We start from the raw sequence: 19,433 nt of genomic DNA on the forward strand, positions 1-19,433 counted from the left end.
TGTCATTGATCTTAAGAAGGTAAAAAAGTTGGCAGTGCCTCAGTGTTAGCTGTCCTGTCTCAACAGAAATCAGGTAGCAGAGCAGGCCAAGCTGAAAGCTTTGCCATGGAGTGTTGCTGGTGAAACAGACGCTGGAAACTTGGGCAGAGTGAATGATGATAAAGCCTCAGTTATTTCTGTGTTCTTTGCCTTATAAGTAGCTGCCTGTCATACCTGGTAGTAGATATTATGCATAGATTTTAAATTATGATATGTAGATTTCAAAATATATTTTCTGGGTTTTTCTTTCCTTATAAAATTATGTATCTGTTGGCATTTGAAGACCCAGTATAAGACAGTAGTGGTCCATATGCAACAGACTGAACTTTGGAAGAAAAAAAAGGAAAAAAAAAAAGAAAGAGGCTATGAATAATACCAGATCAGAAAAAGAAACAAACCCAAACTGCAAAGCTTTAAGTCATCAATGCACCATTTTCTTCAAAACCAGAAGACTTTCAGGGCATACTGATAATAAAAACTAGATTAATACTTTCCTTAGCTGAATTAAACTTTCTAGTATCTTTAATGGAAATACTTATATAAAACATGCTATGAGCATTCTGAAAAAAAGGGAAAAAACCCCAGTTATTTGGTACGGTATTTGGCAGTAGTAATTTTTATTTTGCTCCTGATACCCTAACCATGTACAGTTATATGTTTTTGTTGCTTGTATTAGCATTTGTGGTAAATATTTTATTATGTCTGCTGAATTTTGAACAACATTTAAGCACATCATTGGAATGACATTCTCAAGTTCTTTTAAGACCATTTAGGTCAATTTTTTGATGTACATATGAAGAAGATACTAAGACTCCATTAAATTAAAACCAACCTTCTTTTTTCATAACTACGATTCTGTGGTGTTTTCCTAGAGACAGAAGGTGAGGGGAAACTGTGAAAATCTGAAAATCTGTAGGGCTCAATTAGGAAAGTACAGTCTCAGTTGCTACGTGAGAGCAAGAACATATGCAACAAGTAAACTTAAGACATGAATGAGTGAGAGTGAGACAAAGTGTGTGTGTAAGTCTGATAACATGAGCTTGATCCTGAATCAGCCACTCATTATGCCGCTATTAATTCCAATGGGACCACTCATAAAAGCTGGCACGATGGGTCTTTTTTAGAGCATTTTGAGTGTTCACATCTTTCACAGACTGTAAACAAATTTTCATTGCCCAAGTGTATCTTTTAACTTTGTTATTGCCAAATATATTTTTATTCCCAACTATTGTTATGTACATTCATTTTTTCAACACTTTCTGTGTTATTTTTATGGGTTAACTGTTAGTTTAACATTACATTTACACTACTCAGGCAAGTGTACTATGTTAGCATTTCCTGCTTTCTGTCTTTTATCTTGACACATAAGCATAGTACAACAGCTTGTTTGTTCCTGAAGGTGCTGAGGGGGAGCTGTGTTCTCAGCATGCTGAATTTCCTTCTCAACTCTAGCTGTAGGGATATTCAGCTTTCCAAGCATCATTTTTTCCACCCAGCACCACTCTGGGTTTATGATAATAATGCTGATAAGGAAGGCAAATGGGATAATCTCTGATTTGTGAAAGCAGTAGAAGGGAAATTGAGAATGGGTGCAGGTTGTCTTTGTAGCACAGTACCTCATCTGTTTGGTATTGAGTGAAGGCATAGCTGAAGTAACACAGCCAGCAGCATTCCTGTGGCAAGCACATTCTGGCAAACAGAGACACCTGTTTGAGCAATGGTTCATACCCTCTGCCCCCCAGCCCCATTCCCCTGGGGTGACATTTTGGAATAGAAGTATTAATTCATTACAGTTTAAGAATAAAAATGCTGAAGTATACCCATTGTAAAAGTATCATAGGAAAAAACCCTAATGATTTCTGGTCTTTATCAATTTAAATTGCTAACTCTAATAGTTTTGTCCAACTCTGTAATGCAGAAAGATGTGCAGAACATTATGTTTCCTCTCCATCTAGGCAAACATCTTCAGAACACTTCCTAAGACATTAATTGTATTCAAGCCAGACTTGCATGCTGCCATTCCACAGGAAATGGGTCAGCAATCCATTAAGATGCCATTATATAATCTAATTTGGAACTTAATCTCTAAATTAACCATGCTCTATACTTGAAGCATACTTGAGAGAAAGAAAAAAAGTTTATGTTTGAATCGATAGGGGAGCCGAAGCGTGAAGAAGGCTGTTTGTTTTTTCTGTAGCTGTGGTCACGTCTCAAGCCGTCTGGTAACCAGGAGAAACCAGACATGATGTAATTCCAGATTGAACTTGAACTTCAGGGACTTAGAATGGGGGAACAATGGGCCGTAGGAATCAATAATGTCCATTTTCCACATGATTATGTTTGGAGCTTTAAGTTAACCTTTATGGGAGAAGCAGCAAGAACTGCAGTGTGACCAAAATGAATGAGATGATCCAGAAGCAAGATACTAAAGTAAAGAAAACAACTTCAGTAATATTTTCTGAGCAGCACTGCAGATTCCAGCAGGATTAGGAAAGTTCCCGCTCTGCAGTGAACTGGTTGCCTGTTCTGAGCACTCTTTGTTCGCTTAGGTAGGACAAACTTAATCTTATGTTTCCTGTCAGATGATTTTTGGCAGCACTGCAAGGGAAGGAGGAGCATATTACAGACAATTCCCAAGTGTAAACTGTATCTTTAACCCCTTGGTTACTCCAGTTTTCTACTTGATCATCTTTACCTCCAATTGTTTGTTTTTTGTTTTGAAGCTGTAAAATTACACTGTCGGGTTGTTGGTGGTTTGGGTTTTCTTTTTTTCTTTTTTTTTTTTTTTTGGTGCAGTTAGGATTATCTGCATTACTATTTGGATATGCTAAATTGATAAATAGACTTTTAGTCATATATTTAAAAGTGCTAAGAGTCAAAAGTAACAGATTGAAATGTGAAATGTTAATATTTGGGGAAAAAAACAGTGTAGGTGTAGAAAGTGGAAAGTCAGTTTTTCATAAGCAGCCCCAGTAGTCTTTCATTACCCAAGCCCATGTTCTCCATGGTTTGGCTCTGTGAGGCAGCCCTCCACTTGGTCATAGCCCCCCTCTGTGCACTTGCATGTTTGCCAACTTCCTTTAGCCCTGCTGCTGCATCAAACATTCGGGCATGTGTGATCCAGAGCGTAGCATGGACATGCACGATTTCTTTGGGTCCTCCTCTGCTGTGGATTTTCCTTGTTTGTGGTGAGCTATGTGGCCTCTTCCAGATCTTTCCTTGCCTATTTTTGCTACACTATCACAAAAAGGGGTCTGCTGAGAGTAGAGTAAGTGTCCTTGCAGCAGAATTTCCTTTTCCCTAATCTGAGCATAAATCAATAGGTCTTTACCTCCTCCATCTGTTAGATGGGTGGTATGTGCCTGCTAAACTACAAAAGTCATCCTAAATTAAACTGAGATATACTTAAGATATCTCTTGAAATAAATGTTCACCTTGGAGGTGAAATTTGGCAGCTGTTTAACTAAGATACCAGTTTAGAATGGTAACAGAAGTACCCCATTAAGGAGATGCCAGAGGGGTGGTTATTCTTTTGGCAAAAATTCAGAAAGGGGAATTTAGCCAGGGCACTGAGGTTAGCACAGCTGTGGTTCCAAAGTTCATATAATCTTAACAATTTGAAATGGTAAAGTTCCCTGTTCTTGTATGCTTGAGCACTTGCTTAGTACAGAGACAGATGAAACTTGCTAGTGACTTGCTAGTGCCGCTTCTCTCAACATCAAAGGCATTTCTACCTTTTCTGTCCAAATAGTGACCTGGCATGATCTGATCTAGCTTACCTAAGCTAGTGTGTTCATTCACAAGGTAGTAACAGTGCAAGAAGAAAACAGTGTTTTAGGTGTGCGTTCAAGATGGTGAAATACTCTTACACACTTCTGAAGCTGTAATAGAAGATACTAACTGGTGGAAAATAGGAATCTTAAAATCCTTGAGATTCACTCAGATCTGATTGGATTTATTTTTTATTGCATTTAGTTAATTGTTTAACATTATCATATTCTTTATGTTATTATAACCTCTGAAACGGGCTGTATGTACATATAATGTTAGTAAAGCCTGTGCTCCATTCCAGTAATATTTTAATCAGAGGTTCTTGAAACAGCAATTATTATCTTTATGAGGAAATCATGGCAGAAATCTTGATTGAATTAACATGTGAAAACTGTAATGGAAACTGTAATGGAGAATGTTAACCCTGTAGGATGCTTGCAGAATTTTCCTTTGCTATTTTGTTACATTTGAACAGGTAAATACATTATACTTGCCATGGATAGAGAGGGAACTGATGACTGCTAACACACCTGACAGCCTAGTTATGGTGAGAGAAAACTGTTTCTGGTAATGAAATTAGTTAGAGGTATAATGCTTCAGGAAGGTGCTCCTGCAAATCATATTCTCTCACAAAGGCTACTAGTCTGAATTCCACAACAATATCTGATAGGGCTTCTCATGTAATTTTCTTCAAAACTTAGCCTAGAGCAGGTTTTTTGAGGGCTCACTTGATAACCCAAGGGACAGGCATATTGTACCTCTGTCAGTTCAGGGTTCATAGATTTCCTCAGGAGCAATGAGCTGGAGAGTGGGGTAGACCTGCTTTATTCCATGCTTTCTATTTAATACAAAGCTTTTTTATCTGAAGTAGAAACCACATGGACAAAGGGACATCTTATTAACTTCTGCAAGGACAACCAGCTCACCTGTGTCCTAGGCAATGGAAAGAGTTTTGGCTGCCGCTGTGTTGAGGCACTTATGAACAGAAACACAGCATTACCTCTGCTTTCGTGAAACCTAGGGCTGGAAGTTTACCTAGGACTTACACAAGTGCTGGATAGTGTGGCGAAGGGAAAGGTGTGTTACCCTTGCCTGCTGTTCCCACCCGTGTGTGTACCCCCAGGCAGAGTTTGCCTTGCAGTCTGCAGTAACTGGGGCTTCTGCTAGGACGCTCTGCAGGGAAACCCTAGATGGTTTTCATGGCAGAAGCTAATCCATGCAATGCTCACAGAGGTGCCTTCAGACCAGGTTTGAGAAAGCTGACAGGAGACCTTGCTCTGCCGGGCTGTCAGTCTGGCTTGGCTGCACACAGGAGCGCTGGGGAGCTACAAAGCAGGGTGTGGCTCATATGATAGCTGGAAGTTCAATTACATTTACTGTAAATGTAATGGGTTATGTGGGAATGCTGGATAGACAGCCACGAATATGTAGCTTAGCAGAGCCTGAGTTACCATTTTGGTTATTCTTTGTATCATAGCTGTTCTCAAAGCTGTGTGCTGTTAGCACTGTTCAACTCAGGAACTTGCGTTCAGATTTCCTCTTTTTGTTTGCAGTAAAGAGCTGGCACTGGCATTGGCGTTAGATCAGACTGCAGTATGGTAAGGTTAGCTTCCAAACTACAGCCACAGCTCATCAAGCCTTGAAGATCAGGGCTTAGGAAGGGCTAGCAAACAGAGGGGATGGCCTGTCCTTCACGGCTGCTGGTGGGGCCAGCTGCTGCCTGGCGGGTGCGTGCAGATCAGGGAGTTCAGCCTGCCATCAGGGGTGTCCAGGGCGATGGCTTTTCCAGCCTCCACACGCAGATGACACGTAGCTATCCTGGCACCGTGGGGTGCTCCATGGTCTGCACCATTGCCTCTGGCTGACAGTGGCTCTGTGTGAGCACTGTGAGAGGCTTCTGAAACTCCTGTGAGACCTATCTGTGAAATCCTGTTGACTCTACACAGTGTTAACGCGGGAGATTTATTACTCCTTGAAGATTGATAAACAGCATTGATGAATTTGTTGCAATCCACATTTCTGTTATGGTTGTAATATAAGGTGGGAGGCTTGAAAGATTTAGATAAATACCTGTGTTAAATTTGTAGGTCATATGGCAACAACAGACTAATTAGTCACTTGCTACAACTTATTTTTATTGAGCACTTTTCACAAAATCAAGGTATCTTTCTCCTGTAAGAAAGCTGCTACAAATAGTAATTTGCTTTTCATTAGCACTGACTGCTTTCCTTCTGCTGTGGTCTTTGGAAGGATGTAAACTTTAAAACAAAGAAAAAAGTCACATATATATGTATCCAACCACTGAAGTGTACTGTAAATCTGCAGAAAGATAACCTGGCAGCTGTGTATTTAGCCTTTGCAACAGAAATTGTTTAAATACCATGTTGACCTCAGACAAAATTTACATTCTTTTGGTTAGTGTTCTATTTTGTTTAAAGTTGCTAAACACTCTAAATCCTATGTAACAGGACAGCAAAGAACTGTGCACTGTAAAACATATATCCAGACAGATCCTGAGCAAAAAAATCTGCTTGGTTTTTTTATTTTTATTTTTATTACTATGTTTACAAATCTCTGTGCTTGGAAACGATTTGCATTGTGCCTGTTATTTCACAATTTAACTTCTGGACATCACTGAAATCTGAAAAGGAAGGAACAAAAGATGCATTTTAAAATGAATAATGAAGGAAGATAAAGCATAAGTTGAAACAATTAATCCTCTTAAATGAAGTTCTGGTATTAAATTTTTTAAAAAACCTTAATCTTTTCATGAGATCATATTGGAAAAATCTTTCATGCATAACTGGTTTTAAGTCTTTGTGGATATGTTGAGATTTGCAGTGTAACTGTGATTTTGCAATCCTAAAAGGGGTTATTTCTCCAACAACAGAATTTATGTTATTTGTAATAGTCAATAGAACTTGAAAAAATAAAGTTAAAATCTTTAAATAAACATAGTAGCTGATATTAGATTTTGAAAATATAGCAAGGTTTTCCTGATTTCTGAAGAGGTTGAAATTCCGCAGATTTTCAGGTGCCCTTCAAGAGTATACCCAGCTGGAAAAAAACCAGCACCCCTATTGAATAATATTTGTACTTCAGTCATTTAAAATACATTCAGCTATTCATATTTCTTACATTTCCTTGAGGAAAAAAAATAGTCCTGCTCCTTTCAGAGTTTGACCATCATTGAGATAAGCAGGTCAGCAATTTTTTCCACTATTTTTGTTTGTAAAAAAGAGCATCTGAAATTAATTGTTAGGAGTCAAAACAGTAAATTAACAGGTTTAGAGAGGTAAAGAGTATCAAACATGAGTAAATGACAGAAGCTGTATTATTTTTAATATAAAAGAACTGAGGAATGTGTCCCCTGGATTTCACAAAGTAAGTTGACCTCTTTCTTTAATGTTCATACAGCAGCAACTGAAAGGTTCACAGAAATCTCTAAGTGTAATGTAGTTATTCCATACACATTTAAAATAGATTGAAAGAGTCTGTTTTCCTCTTTACAACCAATGCCACAGAGGTGCATCTGCTCATCCAGGGAGAGAGCAGTGCAGAGGGGTGATCAAAGACAGAGAAGGAAAAAAACTTGTCCTCCACAAAACATATGTTGGAGGTTTTAGTCTTCGGATGTGTTGTCATGAAATTCAACAGTCTAATCCCAATGTGTATTCCCAAGTAAGCTGTTGCGTTTGTGTAAACACCTAGTGTGGAGAAAAACTCAATACAATGAAATGCGGGGGAAGCATGTGTTTGCATGCTGGGTGTCCGGTTCTGGTCTTAGTTGTTTGGCAATGACTGCTGACATAACAATGCTGGTTTTCTTCTGAATAAATTTGACAAGACTTTCCCTAAAGTCCATTATTCCTGGGTTGCCAGAAACACATCTGAGGAAAAGGCTATTCGGGGTCTGCTGTGGTACTGAGTAGGCAGCTGAGGTCTTTCTTTGAGTATCCATCTTGCAAATACTGTTGGGTACAGTACCTACTAATAGTTGGTGCCTGGTAAATATATGAATGTCATTAGGACTTAAGCTCCTTGGTGAGAGAGTGCTTTTGAAAAGATGACTTAAGTTCCAAAGTCATTGAATTACCTTTGAAAACATTTTCTTTTTCAGGTGTTTGTTGCAAAATTTGTGGTACTCACTGCTATGCTTGACTCATGGCTACCCTTGGCTGCTAGTGTTCACCTGATTGGGACCCATGTTATCCAGCGTTCCTTAGGCACTGATACTTTAGGGAGAAATCTGTAAAGAAAACAGGTTTTTTGAATATTAAAGGTCTTTTATTCTCATGGGGACCCAGGCACCTCAGAGGCACATCTTGGGACTGGGACAAGATAAACTACCGAGTTGTGAGAGGGTGGGAAATTGCACAGGAGGCTTAACCACTGAACCCTTGTGTTCTTGAAAACAGGAACCCATACACCATAGTGTATCCACTAGCTCTTCAATAACATCTGTGATGCTACATAGTGTCACTTGTACAGTTTAGTTCTGCCTGCTCTGTGTATTTACATCTGAAACTTTTTTGGACTTTCATAAACAAACAGGCCACTTAGTGTAAGGGAGCAGTAATACCGCTGGTAACTGAGATCAGTGCAATTACTCTTCTTTCAAGTAAGTCATGCTTTCACAAAAGAAAACTGTGAAGTAGAATCTCAAGTAATATTAAAAAATTTGGTGTCTTGTTTTATCTGAAGTAGTGCTATCAAAACTGGATATTAACCTAACTATATTTCAAATTAATTGTGTTCTAGTTTTTGCATCATATTTAATTTATGTTTTGTTTTTTTTCTCTCTCTTTCTCTCTCTTGTTATCTTTTTCCCCTTTTCAACAGTCCTGGTACCTGGGCTAGCTTGGTTCCTTTTCAAGTATCAAATAGAACACCGATCCTGCCGACAAATGTCCCAAATTATGGTTTGAACATAATTGGAGAGCCTTTCCTTCAAGCAGAAACAAGCAACTGAAGGAAAAAGATAAAAGTGAAATTAAAAAGAAAAAAAAGAAAGGAAGACAGGATGGCAAAAGAAACTGAAGAAAGAAGAAAAAATAGACCAGCAACTGCAGCTCTTACAATCACTAATTCCCTTATGGTTGAAACTGAAATGACATACAAAGGGTCAATGATATTTCACTGATGGGTAGAATGCAGCCCCTGCTAAGTAGCCTTTGTTATATGAAGTCCGCTGGGAAATAGATGTTCTGTCTCTGACAATATATTTTAACTGACTTTCTAGATGCCTTAATATTTGCATGATAAGCTAGTTTTATTGGTTTAGTATTCTTGTTGTTTACGCATGGGATCACTATTCCTGGTTATCTCACAAAACAAAGGCTAGGCAGCAGCAGCAGAGCTGCAGGAGGACAAGGGCCGTGAGCCAGCCATTTTCTCCACACTCTGATTTCTAAATGTTTTAAAAAGAAGCTCTGTAGCCTTTAGTTATCAGTATGGATTTATTAAACTTTGGCCCTTAATTCAGCCTTTTCTAGTGTGTTATGCCATATGAAGTTTTCCATTGGTATGAACACACAGGCTCTGTGGAAGAAATGCCTCTAAATAGGTGAAAGTGTTATCTCCTTATGCAACAATAAAAAAAGGAAAAAGGTGAACGTTTTCCCCACTAAAGAAACACTTACAGAGGCAAGTGCAATTTAAAATATCATATCTAAGGGGTCATCACTATAAGTCCTTCAGCCCTTGGACTCTAAATTGAGGGGATTAAAAATAGAAATAAAAATTACTTTGAACAAACTTATTTTTCCCCTCAGTTTTTGAGGGCATTAAAAGGCATTAAATCAAGACAAATCATGTCTGAGAAAAAGAAATCGATGGAAACACAGCACTTATGTTGGTTTAGCTGCTGCCTCCACAGAGGGGTAGGATTTATTTATTTAAAGTTACTGGTTGCATCAAGAACCCATAGGGTTTACATTTTTCTGTAAAATCTGCATCTTAGAGACAAAGATATAGGCAAATCCATGTCACAAGGGCAAAGCTTACCGTTTACAAACTGGTAATACCAGGATGGGGATATGTAATATTTAAATAATGCACTCTTAATGTAAGCCTAATTACAGGGTGCTGAAAACCTGCATGGTGCTTTCAGAAGTTAGCCTTGTTCAACAATTTTCACATATTGACAGAAATATAATGTGCATGGGCAGACATTTTGCCTCTATGTCTCTTTAAAAAATAATTAAAATACTATTTCCAGTAATCCTAATTTGCACGAAGATATAATGTCCACATTACGTGCCTTGCCTTGAAATCTAAAAAATGGAAAAAAACAAAAAAAGAAAAAAACCACACAAAAAAATTGACATCACTACACTTGTTTTGCTGCATTTATTATCATTTTAAATCTTTACCATTTTTATGACAAAATATTTTGTACTCCAGATGGAAAAAAGTGTGACATCATGGATTTTTTAGACAGTTATACCTTTATCTCACATTTATAAAGCATATCATGGCTGTGTATAGTTGCCGCTTAAAAATTGTAATCGACCAGCAATATTTTCAGTATTTTGGTGTTTTTTCTATTAACCTTTCATGTTTTTCATCTTCCAATTAATATTGGGGGGAGGGGATACAAATTTATACGAATTATGCAATACCAAGTTTTGCCTATGTAGGTAGTGCTTTTAGCTGTATTGGTTATTATAGGTAAGTACACAGATTTAAAAAAAAAAAAATAATGTATGCTTTTTTTGTTTGTTTTAATTGACCAAAGTGGGTACTGCTATTTTTGCAGTGTGATGAGGTCCTTTTCTGTACTGAGAGGTGGACAGGGGATTTTTTTTTATACATACATATATATATATATTCTGGGGTGGGTGGGGAGGATTTTTAACACTTTACAGTGTAGCTGTGAAGCAGTGCACCCTTAGCCAGGCAAGGGCTGCAAAGCGACTGTTCTGCCTACTGTGACAAACTTTCAAATCGGTTCCCTCTTTTTAACTTCCCACCTGGGGTGCAAGCTGAAATCATTTCTGGATTTAAAAAATAAATAATGAATTCTGTTGGAGGCAGACTTGACTTGAGGAAATTGTTTAAGTTTTCTTTTCTTGAGAAAAAGAAAAAGAAAGAGAGAGAGGCAGGCAGGGAGAGAGAGAGAGAGACAGACAGACAGACAGAGAAAGAGGCCACAGTGAGATGAAGCCTTTTCCATTCTGGCAAAGATACTGCATCCTCAAGTGTTCACGTTAGAAAATGTTTTTAGATCAGAAGGACAAAGATGCTTGCTTTGTCTAGGAGATGCATGTACAGGGCCAAAATCTTTGCTGGCATAATTCCACTGACTCCAATTGGCTCTGGAGTTACTCCTGCAGAGAATTTGCCCTCCTTAGTCTGCTTGACTGCTAAATATTCCTTTTTTTTCCCTCTATGTCAAATGTTACACACACACAGAGCCCCACGTTTGTTGACTCACAGCATCTGAATAAGAATTTTTTAGGCTGCTCATGCTGTGTCAGAGGTTTGCAGTGACTTATCATACAGCAGGTCAGATGGAGGGCTCTGGGCTGTAGTGAGGAAGGAGTTTCTTAATGCACAGAATTAGACTATGATGTAATTAATAAAAGTATATTTCCAGTAACATGCCATTTTGCAGACCAGTAGTGGGCATGTTGCTGGAGACCTCTTACACACCAGGGATCTTTGTGGTGTATGGCTCAATATAGGGTGAGTTTTTCTTTAAAGCACATCCTCTTATTAGGGCACAAGCAGAGGAGAATATGGACTTGTGGATATGAGATACCCTGGTGGGAAAATTAATCCCTTTACAGTTGTCTCTGCATTTTGGAGGCTTTCCTGCCCTGGAGCAGCCCTGGAGGTGCAGCTCCGACAACTGCCCTGCTGAGCGCTGGGCAGTGGCACACCAAAGTCAGTTCCTCTGGCTCTGGCCAGTGCATGGTGGCTGGCAAGCTGTAGTGGTGGCCCATCCCCATGTCTCCAGCAGGAGATGCATGTGTAGGCAGGGCCTGAGTGGCTATAAAGATGGGAGCTGCAGAAAATCAAATCTCTGAGATTCATTTTTAGCTAAACTGAAAAAAAAAAGAAGAAAAAAAAGAAAACCCCACAGAAAAAGATAAGACACTGAAAGAAAATGATGTTCAACTTTTATGTTGCTCTTTTTCTGAGCCCCATCATAAGAGAATTCGTTCACTAAGCACATGGCTATTGAGACTACCAAAATGTACTAGACCCACCCAGAGTGCACCTCAGGCTCTGGCCTTGTAAAACAAAGTATGTATTGTCCTTTCTGTCTGCCACTGATAACGAGCGTGTTTGGGAGCCCAGGTGTGTGCTGGAGGGCTGTCCTCAATTAGTGCCGCTAGCAAGGTGTCTCCCTTAAGCTTTCAATAGCACACCAGGATGAAACTGAAACAAGTTCAGGCTTCAAAGTGCAATAGTCAAAATGATGATTGCCCTTGTAGGAAGACAGATGCCTTTAAAAGAGCTTTTTTATTGTCTCTGACCTCCTGTATGAAAAAAATTGAACTTACAGATGCAATATTTTAGAAAGCAAATTTCCTTCCTTCCATGTGGATCAATTGGGTTGTTAAGCAACTGTGGGGTTTGTTTTTTTTTTGTTTTTTGTTGGTTTTTTTTTCCACCTGCATGTCTAATAGAAATGCCTGTTGGGCAGAAAATTAACTTTTCATTGATTGCAGGTTTTGTTTTGTTTTGGTTTGGTTTTGAAATTCAGCAGTCAAAAGATTAAGCTAAGACTGAGAACTCAAATCCAGTCTCTGGCCTCCTCCTTCACCAGGAAGTGTATTCTGACTAAATCGAGCCACCCCGTTCTATGTGCACTGTTCTGCCTTTATTAAGTTGCTTTGCAGCCCTGGCCTCATGGCTGTGCCACTGAAGTGTGTTTCCCCTGGAGTGACATGAACGTTTGAGGCTTGACTAAGGAAAAAAAAAGGCAGTGAAGGAGACTGTACATAAAGACATGGCAAAAATATTAAATATAGCAATATAGTTGTGGGGTGATGTTCAGGTGGGCAGCTCCATTAAAAATATGTGAATGAATTTTGAAGCTGCAAGTAGCGAGAAGAAAGGAGGATCTTCTGAATGAACCGCCTACCTTGTAGACAGTAATTTGTACACTGTATAGTTTTGTTAAGATTTTTTTTTTAATTAAAATACCCTTGTTTGTAAAGCTAACTTTTTAACAATTATAATGGAAGTGCATGTCATTTCCATTTTTAAACAAGAATATTCTTTGTTTGGAAGCTGGACTTGGGTTAAAACTCTCCAGTTTCTTAATTTATGTATTAAAAAAAAAATCTGTCCATGTTAGGAGTTATTTCGCAGATTTCTGTGCTTGAAAAGCACAGGTTACTAATCCTTTAAAAATGTAAATGGAGAAAAGTTATATTTTATGAAGGTTATTTTGTTGTATTTAGTATTGGAAAAGTTGGTTTTCAGAGCATTTCAAAATGTTGGACGCACCACTGTCTTTTTATTAGTATATATGGCCTTTAGCAAAAGTTTTTGTGATTGTTACATGATGGTATTTAAGATTAGGTTCACAGAGCAATTCAGGATAGGCAGAGAACTAAAACAGTACTTATGTCTCACATAGCTGTGTCCTCAGGGAGCAGAATTTTGGATTTGCAACTTGTAGCTTCATAAGGACTTAATGAAAGAGATTGCACAAGGACATACTCAGCTGTGACACCCGAGTGTGTTCTGTATCTAAATCTAAATTATATTTACTGTGTGAGATTATGAAGGCTGCGGAAAGTTATCCCATATTCAGTGTACAGTATTCACTTTTAATGAAAAAACTCTAATGTTGCTGGCAGTAAGGCCCCCAAGCATGACATCCAATATAGTTTACACGATCCTGTCAAGGTCTTTTGTTAACATTAACCAGCTGCATGCTCCTGGACTTTTTTATTGGTTTTCTGTAGAAAACTTAAAAAAAAAAAAAGAGAGAGAGAGTAAAATCGTATGCAGGCTAATCAAGTTAAACAGGAAAAGCTCAAAGTTGAATGTTCTACTCCATGCTGAAGGAGCTGAAAACTGTCTCCTTATTTTGCACTTTCTGCTAGTTACCCAGTTTTTTCTAATTCCTCAAGATTGTGTGGGTGTGGTGGAGCACTGCAGTTGGAGGATAACATGGACCACTGATTTTGCCCTTTAACCCTGCACCATAACCTTTGCATCAGCCAAACTTATTGCCATGACAACTCTTTGTACTGTTTCCATGCCACAGCTCTGTTGGTCACATTGTTAATAGTAAAGGGGACAAGTTGGAGACGGTCAATTTTTACATTTTTTGTTGCAATTTTTTCTTCAATGGTTGTAAGTAGTTATTTTTTTTATGATAAAAGGGTTCACTAGTTAGTACTCTTTAGAAATATCTGTGTGTTGCAATTCAAATGTATGTTGAATTTGTGAAAAGGGCTTCAGTGCCACTAGCATTATAATATCTTAGAATAAGCCTTTGATACTTTTATTGCATGATACAGTAACAGTAAGACAAAAGGTGGCCTAAATAAAGTGAGGGCAGTGTGAGCTAGTGACACTAAAGCCAGTCTTTGTATTACTGTATTTTTGACAGAATGGTTTTGCAAACTGTGCTACAGGGACTGATGTGGCAAATGTATCTCTATATGCAGAAGGAAGTTTTTTAAGAAGTATGGCTTATTATGCATTCTTCATTGAGGGCATTGAAGTTGCATGGACTGATAAAAGTTGATGCAAAATGAGAAAGAAACAAAAACCAGCAAAATGTTTACCAAAAAACTCAAACAAATGAGCAGTGCCTGTTCAATTTCACAGTCTCTGTTGAGTTCAGTTGTAAATATGTTTCAGATAACATTTTCTTCAAAAAAATAAAATAAAATAAAAATCTCTACAACATTGTAGAATGTGAGGGGTTCCTCAGTCCCAGGCATAGGCATCTCAAGAGCTGCATTAGATTATGTCTTCATCAAGCTGTTAATTTGTGCTTATATCATATAGAACTTTTAGTAAGCTGGGAAGAGGCACCCCATCTCAACGATATTTCTCTGAGAACAACTTTTGTAGGGCTGTGTGTTTCTTTAGATACATTTAGTACAACTGTAGGTGACAAGTAGTCAGTTATTGCTTGCTAGCTACACACCAGGGTTGATCCACTTTAAAACTTCTGGCATTTTTCCCCATACTGTAGGCCATAAATCCTGAAGGTTACATTTTAATTAAAAAGAAGGTGCGTGCACAGTCTGTGTAATGAACCTTCACTCATAGGATGCATTACAATACAGCTACTTAATTTTGGAATTAGAGCCCTCTGGCATCAGACCTGTTTTTAGCCTGAGTGTTAACAAAGGTTTTTATTGTGCCTGGTTGGAGGATAATAATGTTCTTTTTGGTACTTTTTTTTAGGTTACAAATGAACTCAACTGCCACAAGTTTTAAACTGGTGTAAATCAAGCTTGACTTAATGTGATTGTTACTGTTATATCCAGCCTATACTGCTAGCAGCTGCTCATACTGCAGTCAATTACTGGAAGCGGATATATTTCCTATGCAAAAACTGTTTAAACAATAAAAATGAGCTATGCTACAGACCCTGGCCTTATGTTTTCTTTTCTATCTCTAAGAGTCATAGTCAGTAGTATCTTAGAAACTAACCTTAAAGCTTGTACCCTGATAGCATGGCACAACTTGCTAGGTTTAACATGCTTGTTTGCATACATTTTGGCTTAGTGGTAACACTATAAAGGGAGGAGAACAGAAACAAAAGGAGATATATTCAAATAATCAGCTCAGTTTAAAAGGTTATATTTCATTTTCATCATCATGTTTTACCAGCCCTAGTAACTACAGAGGTGACCTGAAGTGCTTCTGCTGTGATGTAAGATTGAGCATGATAGCAGAAGGGGCAGGAGACCTCTGTTTTCTTTCAATGTTATTGACTTGGTGACGGACAGTAAATCTTTGATTTCTTAACAGCCCTCATGATACATTTTCATTACATGTAGACAGCAAGATCCAGTCTTCCCAAACTTCTTCCTGACTTCAGAAAGCTTTATTTTGAGTCAAGGTCTCCATGAAAGAAGAATTCTTTCTTCTAAGTGTGAATTAACTGTATGTATGGGACGTTTCATTCAGCTCATGTTCCTGGAAGTACATTGTTTTCTTATTGCAACGGTCAGCAAGTAGCATGTATATGGTCAAGAGGTGACTGACTAGATCACAATGTAAAGACTTAAAATGGATTCTATAAAAATCCTCAGATTTTGTCCCACAGTGAAGCTAAACAACTCTCTGTCTACTTAGATAAAAATATTCTGCAAGTTCTAAAGCATAAGCTTTATCCAGTTTCAACTATTAGTGTGAAAAACGTAAAATTATATTTCCCTCCTGGTCTGTTTACACAAAGACCATTTGTTTATTAAATGCACTAGTTTTTCTGTAAATGGCCCTTTGTTGTATTTCTGTCTCTCAAAAACAAATCATCAGGCACTGAAAAGTTAGGAAATTCTACCAATTTGTCCTGCTAGAGTTTCCTTGAATGCTGTCATTTTGACATGATTTTAAAACTATGTTAAGGACTTCAGGTTCCCTGTCTAAAACTCCAAAACAGAAAACCTTCTTGCATGACCAGAGATGCTTAAATTCAGTTCTGCCTCCCTTGTCTGATAAGGAAATTCCCTACTATTCCAGCCACTCTGCAGCCAACTGCAAAGCAGCCCACTGCTGTATACAATTCACCAGACTCCTGCAGCAAGCTTCTGACATGACTTTGGTCTTCCACTGCATGCATGCCAGCTGCACAATGGCACTGATGCCAATAGTTCAGGACAGCAGCAGCTGCTCACGCTGCCAGTGCCAGAGCCAGCGCTGCAATGCAATGCTCAAGATATGCAATATAGTGCCCAAGAACATCAAGACATAAGGAGTAGGAAGGAGAGCATGCAAAGGAGACCATGATTTGCAACTTCATGGTGAGTTCGTGCTGAGGTGAGGAAGCTCCTGGTTCTGGCCTTTCTGCTTTCCCATTTTTGGGGGTTTTCTAGCTTTCTGTGGAGAAGCAGACAATCCATGGGTTGGTGTTCAATGTCTTTTTTTTTTAATTCCAGCGTTACTTTTGTGTGCTTTCACATGAGCTTAAAAAGCTATAATTGAAAGAACGGAAATCTTGCCACCAGATCCAAACACATGTACAAGCAGCAAGGTAGAAATGCACAGTGCCACCTCACAGTTTTTTTTGCCACTGAAGACATTAAACAAAGTTGTTAACTCTTCCATGTATGGGTTTCTTTTTGAGTCTTAAATTTGTCTTTCTATTCCAGTTAGTGACCTAAATTTGTGTATTACAGCTGTTGTACAATCAGCTTCTGACTGATTGGGCAAAGCTGAAAACAAAGTCTCGGCTTCTTGCTTGTAATCATGGGCCCACAGGCATCTGTTTCCTTGGGGATGAAGGCACTGAGTGCTAGGGGACTCTTGGGAGTGTTTAGTTGTCAGAATCTGAGTCACATCCACGAGTGTCTAAGGCTATTGAATGCTCAGGGCTGAACCAAGCTTTGTCTGTGCTTTGCTGGAGGAAAAAAAGGCTCATTGCTGCTATCCAGGTAACTGTCATGCCCCTTCTCCCATCTCCGTTTAAAAGAGCAGCAGCCTTAAGTCTTTCTGGTAAGGTAACTGCAGGATTGTTTTATAGATAGGGTACATAAACTCACCCTCAGGAATGGCAGAACCATATCTAATGAGACTCAACAACGGAAGGCAGTCCAAGGCAAACTGTTGGCATTGCTGGTCACAATTTGACAGATGCAAGTAGGGTCTAGCAAAGGGAACTTCATTAGAAGAGCTATTCTACTTCTGCCTGATGTACATCTTTAGAACATCCACTGATGGTTTCTTTAAGGTCCTTATTGACATGAGATCCACCACTGCTACCAAGGCCATTGCCCACAATGTTGATTGACTGAGCTGCTGAGATCTGCAAAGATGTGTTGAAAACTGTGCAAGGATTCAGGCATGTTGAACTCAATTTACCTTTTATGGCATCACCATGACATGGTGCTCTGATCCACTTTTCTTACTATGTCCAGAGTATCAGCATGTTCTCCAGACAAAGAAGAGGGGGAACAAAATTACAGAATATTACTTGCAAAATATGAAGCTTTACATAATATGAGACGTGGTGACACCACCACTAGTCCTTCATCTCAAGCTTGACTTGCAGTTGGCCTCTGCACATGCTGTTATGTGGTATCTAAACAGAACCTGCTGCTTGAAATAGCGGGGGAAACCTGCTCCTCTAGGAGGTTGATCTGATGCCACTGGAGTCGATAGAAATCCCTCAGCTGATTTTTAACAAGGATTGTATTAGGCCTACATAGTTGGCAAGGCACCTTAATTTAGGTGAATGTGGATTTCCAGGTCTTAACATGTACACTTTCCCTGCCCCCTGCTAAAGTGGGTGCATTAGGGTGAAAGGAAGTGTTCAAAAGCAGAGCATAACTGTTTCTGCTTGCTAAGCTGATGCTCACTACTGAAACAATGGTCTCCATTGACTATATATAGCTGCACTGCAGGCTGCCAAAACCAGCACACATTGCTGTGGGCAGACAAGCAAGGAAGTCTGATACACAAGAGGACTAGGCTGGGGATAAAAGACATATCTCCCCATAACTGACAAGTCAAGCACTGCAGCACTGTGAAGCTGGAACCATATCAATTGTAAGCAGCTGTCCATTCAATTTTCAAAAACTCTCTGATCAGATAATTGCTGATGTTTCAAGACACAAACGGCGCCCCCAGTTAGACTGCTGAAATGCCTCTGAATGCAATGAGGTCACCCAAGGGTAAGTGGGGGCTTTAGTGCTTAAACACTTTTCAGACATAATTCTGGTTGTAAAACACCTCTTTCCCAAATTATTTGAGATTGAAATGTTTCCCTCAGTGTATTGTTCTGTTGCGGTATATTGGAAAATGTCATAGTTACTTACAGTGGATTTGTTTCACAGCCCAGAAAACGTGGACCTGTGAAAACTCTCAGAAGTTGAGTACATTTTTCTGTTTTCATGGACACAAAAATACAAAGATAATTTTTTTTTTTTTTTAGATAGCTTGATCTCCTTCTGCCCCTCTCTCTCCTTTTAAAATTATGTGATGTGAGAATTCACTTTGTATGTAATACCTGAAATGCCTAATGTATGCTAGTTTGTTTTAGTTTTGAACAGGAGAGGAGGACACACATCACAATAGCCATAAAATACACTTAGTAATAAGAAAATAAATATAACTTGCCTCCCCAAGTCTTCAAGTTGAGTTTTTTAAATACTTTTTGGAGAGTAATGAGCATGACAGAACTTAGCAGCAGAATGAGCATCAACACAGTGAGGAGCTTCCTATAAATTTCTAGTAAATTATTCAGAATTGCCTGTGAAGTTATATACCTTAGTTTGTCTATAACATGTAAACACAAATGTGAATGCAAACTTCCAGGTTTCTTGTGGCTAGAGTTACAGTGACTGAGATGTAGCATGTGAATTGCCCTGGAACCTTCCTGGTACCACAGAATTACACACTTGACAGGTTGCACATCAGTATTAAATGGCATTATTTGGATTAAAATTGGGTGAAGATTATTAATGAATCAA

The 19,433-nt window shown here is 38.7% G+C and overlaps 1 protein-coding gene across 9 annotated transcripts in view; it reads left to right on the forward strand.

Annotated features, from left to right (window-relative positions):
* NFIB (nuclear factor I B) overlaps positions 1-15,386 on the forward strand; it is a 270,815-nt gene extending 255,429 nt beyond the window's left edge. For all 9 annotated transcript variants that reach the window (XM_037372713.1, XM_037372714.1, XM_037372717.1 and 6 more), the window contains one exon: positions 8,653-15,386. In XM_037372713.1, the coding sequence (XP_037228610.1) occupies positions 8,653-8,782 (130 nt within the window). In that variant the 3' untranslated portion in view covers positions 8,783-15,386. The remainder of the gene's footprint in view (positions 1-8,652) is intronic.
* The last annotated feature ends 4,047 nt before the right edge of the window (positions 15,387-19,433 follow it).

The sequence above is a fragment of the Falco rusticolus genome, chromosome Z (assembly GCF_015220075.1).
Source record: "Falco rusticolus isolate bFalRus1 chromosome Z, bFalRus1.pri, whole genome shotgun sequence".
Classification (NCBI taxonomy): Eukaryota; Metazoa; Chordata; class Aves; order Falconiformes; family Falconidae; genus Falco; species Falco rusticolus.